The sequence below is a fragment of the Gavia stellata genome, chromosome 7 (assembly GCF_030936135.1).
Source record: "Gavia stellata isolate bGavSte3 chromosome 7, bGavSte3.hap2, whole genome shotgun sequence".
NCBI classification, from domain to species: domain Eukaryota; kingdom Metazoa; phylum Chordata; class Aves; order Gaviiformes; family Gaviidae; genus Gavia; species Gavia stellata.
The window spans coordinates 19,099,471-19,105,642 of NC_082600.1; the positions used below are offsets into that span (position 1 = coordinate 19,099,471).

Consider the following 6,172-nt stretch of genomic DNA (forward strand, 5'->3'; position numbering starts at 1 on the left):
CTTGTTGGGGAAGGAAATTGGTGAGGTACCTTTTAGTTCCTTGTATTAGATTTGTTTATTTGGATTTTTGTAAATTAGGCATGAGTATGAGGAATAAATGCATCAATATTACAGTTTCAACTGTTACTTAAGAGCAGATTGTATAACAAGCTTCCATTTGTTCTGCAGGCTCCTGATGAGAAATCTCTTTGTTGGACATTTTCATACTCCAAAAAATAAACGTCCTGAAGTGTTAAGGTTAATGGGAAGCATCTTGGGAGTAAAAAAGGAAGAACTCGATCAGGTAATACTTTGCAGAAAACTAAACTTCCTTTTTTTATTTGCAGTACCCTTGCCTGAAAACAGAATGACTTGCTGCTAAACTAACTGTGACTTTCCCTGCACTTCTTGTGGGGAAAGTATGTTTTTTGTTCTCTCATCTGAATTCATTTTTTATGTGGGACATGCTGATCTTAATGGAATCTTTTCATAACATTATTTTAATAGAATGGATCTCATTTTGCTGAGGAATGCTAATGCAGAGAAGAAGGGATTTAACTTTATGCTATTGTGTATAATAACCATAATATGTCAGTTACAGAAAAGTAAGCCAGTTTTATACGTACCACTAGGTATTACGAAGAATGTGGGGCTTAGATTTTTAAATAGAGTCAGGTATTTAGACTGCCAGTCTTTGGGAGGCAGAGAATAAGGTTTTGACAGTAATTAAAATTTTTATTTATCTGTAGGATTCCCACATAGTTATGGTGAATAAATATATTGAGCACAATGTTGCAGTTTCTTTTTTCTGCTGCTTTATTGTTGGTTTCCTAACTCTTTTTTAATACTTTCTAGTTATTATCTGAAGACCAGAGAGGAGTTACAAGATGGGTGACTGGATGGCTTGGTGGAGGAGCTGGGTCAAAGAGTGTCCCTAGTACACCTTTGAGGCCAACTCATCAGAATGTTTTTAATAGTGTAAGAATTAATTGTGCATTCTCTATGTTTGAGTGGAAAAAATGGGGCATTTGCATGTTAATGCTGATGTTTGGCTCATCAGTATATTGAGCTTCATTCACTGATGCTACTGTATCTTGCATTAGTTGTTTGATTTGTACAACTGGTTTGGCATAAGGTATTTTCTGCACTAAATAAATATGTAGGCATTGATGAAAATTATACAATACTGAGTGTTGGGCTAATACAGGAATCCAATTACTTTTCCACTGGTACCGGGATCCGTGACTTCTTACAGTATGGACTTTACCTTGCAAACTGGCAGTTCTGGAGGTTGAATACATGTGGAAGTCTGGAATTCTGCAATATTCAACAGTACAGAAGACTGTGACGTTATATTTTGATGACTGTGTTCCTATGTGTCCTTTAAATTTCATTTGAAAAGCTTTCTTAGCTGCTGGAGCTAGTGCCTCTTATGTGCAGCATATAAAGTTGGTATTTTAAGCTTTCAAAAACTGTAAAGGAACAGTTTTCATAGCATGGTCCATGGGAGCAATTAATCTATGGAACTTTCCATTTTGCAAACCAGTAAATAATGCACTCAAGGATAGAGCACTGAGGGATAGGGTTTTTTGGATTAACTTTGTTTTTTTCTCTTTGAGGTAGAAAAGCATGTTGTGAATTGATTCCTGTAAATTGTCTTGAAGTGTAGGAGTTGTTTTTTGCCCACTAAAATAATGCAGGCACTTAGGCCACCAGAGGATTGGGGTCTGATTAACTCTGGGCCTAAAAAAGGAAAATTAATGTTTCTGTACGTATAGTACAGGCTTTACTAAGCAAAATTTTATCTTGTGATGCTGCTGACACCTTAATTATGCCATGCTTCCTTTATTCAAGACTTTTTTTGTCAAATAAAGTAAGCAATGAAATTTAAGAGAAATGTTTAAGTTTTATTTGTTTCTGGAGGAGTGATTTGCTTGAGCATGAACACAGGAAATACTGTGATGTCAGTAGCAGCATGGGATTATTGAAACAATTGGCTTGAATCAATAATGGAACCATGGTGGAAATATGTGTGTTATCTTTAGAGTTTATCAATTTCACATAAATACCACTTACTGAGACAACAAAAAAGTATATTTTGAAAATAAATGTCATTGTCACTCACTAAGCACTACTTAGTAGTACTTAGTTACAGTTTCTTTTTTGTGCTGCTGTACTGTTGGTTTCCTAACTTTTTAAAATACTTCCTAGTTATCTGATATATGTATACTAAGTACTGGTACTTAGTACTAAGTACTAGTACAAAATTCTTTGGATGCTGTTGACTGCTTTTTGGTTTATGTATGTATGTATTTTTAACTTACTGATGCTCTGTTGAAAAGTATGTAAAATATAATAACTAGTAGCCTTTTGTAGTCTTTTTCAGAATTGTTTGTGAAATTCCTCGAAACAGAATCTTGCCCAAGCCTTCCTCCACCCAAGCTCTCTGTTCATGATATGAAACCTTTAGGAGCAGCAGGAACTGGTAAAACTAGCAGTACTCCATCCAACTGTCAAATGCAAGGTAACATTTGAAAGAAAATTTGAATCTTTACACAGAACGTAAATAACTAAAGGTAGAATTTTCAAGGGGATTTCAACAATTCCCTGCTTCCTCACTTGTGAACTATGAATTTGACTTCTTCCCCCTCCCCACAATTTCCTACTGTCTCTTCTATTTTTTTTTTCCTCACCCCTCCTTCCCACTGCTTCTATACCCCGCTTCCTAAAAATCTCTATACAGAATATTAGAGGAACCAAATTCCCTTTGATATGGAAAGGCTTTAACAGCACCTTATAGAGCCAAACAGATGCTGTGCAGACAACTCCATGTGGTATATCAGTGAACCCAGTCCCAATTTTCAGCATCCCTGTTAATCAGCTTGGGTCTCACTGGGTGAAGAATGCAAGCAATACCAACCTTGTAGTGCCTCTCTGGTATGTAGAACCTGGTTACTCAGAGAGGACTGAAATAAAATCAGTTAAGTATATGACCTGATCTACAATCTCTGTAAGCTGTGCATGAGTGTTAACTTCGATTTTTCTAAGGCAGAGAGCAATTATGCTTATATTATGCATGTTGAAATTAATGCACTTTTGTCTAATGTAAGATTGAAATCTTCAGTTTAACTGATCCAGTTTGTACTTAATTTTTTACATGCATTTAAGACTTCACCTTAATACAGGCCTGCTGATTGATAGAAGCTTGTTTTGATTGAAACTTTAACTGTAAACTCAAAAAAAACCCAAACAAAAACCTATGTATTAGGTAGATCTACAGAGAGAGAAACATATTGCTAAAACACCCTCTTTCAATTCACCTAAAGTAGTTGGATGTTACAATGTATAAATGTCTACTGTGAAATAGCAAATTATATCTGAAAGCAGTATTTAATTACTTTTTTGATAGAGCTAAATTAAGTTTAATTTTCTTTTTACTCTTCTTCCTTGTAGTATAACAGTAATATAATATGTAAAGTACCTACTTTACTTGGCAAAAAACCATTTTCCTTGTCTGGAAGAACTAAATTCTTGGTTCCTTTTATCCATTTAGGAACTTAAATTGCTGGCTTGTAAAACTAGACACCTGTTTTAGATATATATATATTTTTATATTTTTTATATATATTTATATATATATTTTTTTAAGGTTTTTGTTGCTAGAAATAAACCATATAGTAGCAGTTTTTAAATGGTGGACGCAAATGTCACTATAACATCCACACAGAAATGCATTTATGAGAATTAGGATGCTTACATGATGAAAGACCTTTTTTAAAACAAAAATCTGAATAAAATCGCCTATCCAAACAATTAGTATGATATGGGAATGTCAGTTTAGTTTCTGCTCTGCATCTGGTGTAGGAACCTTGAGAACCGGTTACATCTGGAGCTGAGTTGAGGATTTGATGGGAGAAGGTGAGGAGGGGCAAGTCAATTGTTAGATTAAAAAAAAGAATAGTAATACTTTTCTTTATTAAAACTAAAATTTTGTTAGAATTTGAACTAATGGGCGAACTTTCATTTTTGTCTCAAGACTAAATTGTGACTCACTGTCAGTGATGTTTATTTACAGGGGTTTTCTTGGGGCTCACCCTGGGGAAGTTGTGCCAATACACCATGGGGTGGGAAACCTACCTGTGTGCTGCATTGTAGTGCATGCACAAGGGCCCTTATGCCTTTGCATAGTGCTGGAGTCAATGTGACAGGTTTTTCATGTCTGACATCGCATGTGTGAAGTGAACCTTGGCAAAGGTGTTCATGTTGCCTGTCACATCATGTTGCCTGTCACAGAGATGTATAGATTTTTTTTTGGGTAGCCTGAGCTGTTACTGAATTTCAGCTGCCAACAAGCACAGTATGGTTGGCAGGTCCTGGGACTGTGCTGATCTTTAAGTCAGTCTTGTAACTGGTGGCCTGAAATGCAGACATAGGAATTCTTCAGCAAAAGAAGCAGTGACAGATGAGATCAAAGATGAGAGAAGATAGAGAGAATGAAGTTCTATAAGGATGTCTATAGTCAGTGGCAAGAAGATAGGATTTCCATGCTGCAAAAGTAATAGGCAATTCTAGAACTTGTTTGTGAACAAATGCTGTAAAATTGGGTAGACTTATGAATGCTTTCTAACAAAGTGTTTTTGTTGTTGGGTTTTGGGTTTTTTGGGATTTTTACATTTCAGATTCTGCAGTCTCGGGAATGAGCAGAAGACCAGATACAAATCCATTTTTAGCACCTCGATCTGCAGCGGTGCCTCTCATAACACCTGCTACTAGTTCTGGACATCTGCTTATGAAACCTATTTCTGACGCGTTGCCTACTTTCACACCACTGCCAGTGTCCCCTGATGCCAGTGCTGGTGCTGTACTAAAAGACCTCCTAAAACAATAGATGATCTTGTATCAATATGATGATAGTAGCACTTTAAGGAAAATGAGAACACTATGCTGTGTATATAATTTACCACAATGAGGCCTTCTGTAAAAAGTCATGTACTTGTTTGCGGTTGTACCTTGCTTTTCTTTTAATTATGAACTAACCAGTGCTTTGGAAATTCTAATGGTGGCATGAATAACTGCCTTCTTCATAGCAGGTATTCATTTTGGGCGTGGGTTAAATCTTAAACTGAGGGGAAAAAAAATCTGGAAAAAAAAATCTTATCATGTTGCTAGATTGTCACAAGACAAATAGAAGGATTTTTAAACCTTAGTTATACTCTGAGTTGTTTCAGTTATGCATAGACAGCATTTAACTCTTCGGTGTTGAGATCTGTTTTTCCATTAAAACTATCTGCTATTGGCAGTGGGCCTTCAAGAACCAGAATTCTTAAAAAAATAAAAATGACACAAACTCCATAGAATAAGACGGTGAGCATATAGGAGTGTGATTATTGCGTAACCGCAGTCTTCCCATGCATGATTTATGACACTTAATGTATACTAGGACACGTATCGCATTTACAGGATTGGTCACTTTTGCAGGCAATTTGAGGCATGTTAATCTCTTTTTGCACAATGATTTGATTCCTCCCCTCCCCCTGGACTAATAGCTGCTTTCAGCAGTCAAACCCATCAGCGCCAAGGAGTTAACTGTGGAAGTGAGTGCTTCATTTTCTAGAGGCGTCCATGTGATGAAGAGTGGGTAATTCAGCAAAAGATAGGTTTACATATATAAAGGCACTGTACTCTAATGGTCTAAGATGTATATTTGAGAGACTTTTTATCTTGTAGGATTTTGTAGATCCAAATACAGGCTTAAAGCTTGAACCCATGTATAGAATTTAAAGGGAAGAAGATGCTTACTTATCTCAAATGTGTAAATAGGTCTTTGTAAGCCCGAGGCCAAAGTCAATTATTCTGTAAATTTTGCTGTGATAACTTGTACACTTTGTTTGGCAGGTAAAGAATGAAGTTGCATACTAAGGGATAAAAGTCATCTTGCAAAAGTCATCTTCATGGTGAATCTGAGATAAAACATCTTCAGTTTAAAATGTGTAACTTCTTAATCTTTTTATATGCCATTCTGTGTTTAGTCAGTGTTACGATAATGTTGTGCAAGTTCTATATTAGAACTGTCCACCTTCTCATTTTCATTAAGATCCTGGATTAAATTGTTGTAAGAGTTGTATTTAAATAAAATTAATTACTGAAACTTGTACAGAATCAACCAAAATAATGCAAGAAATCTTTGCATTTA

At 35.8% G+C, this 6,172-nt stretch overlaps 1 protein-coding gene across 1 annotated transcript in view; it reads left to right on the forward strand.

Moving 5' to 3' along the window:
- TRIP11 (thyroid hormone receptor interactor 11) overlaps positions 1-5,941 on the forward strand; it is a 33,637-nt gene extending 27,696 nt beyond the window's left edge. The window contains exons 17-20 of the mRNA XM_059819405.1: positions 169-283; positions 835-957; positions 2,356-2,503; positions 4,659-5,941. Of these exons, the coding sequence (XP_059675388.1) occupies positions 169-283; positions 835-957; positions 2,356-2,503; positions 4,659-4,867 (595 nt within the window). The 3' untranslated portion in view covers positions 4,868-5,941. The remainder of the gene's footprint in view (positions 1-168; positions 284-834; positions 958-2,355; positions 2,504-4,658) is intronic.
- The last annotated feature ends 231 nt before the right edge of the window (positions 5,942-6,172 follow it).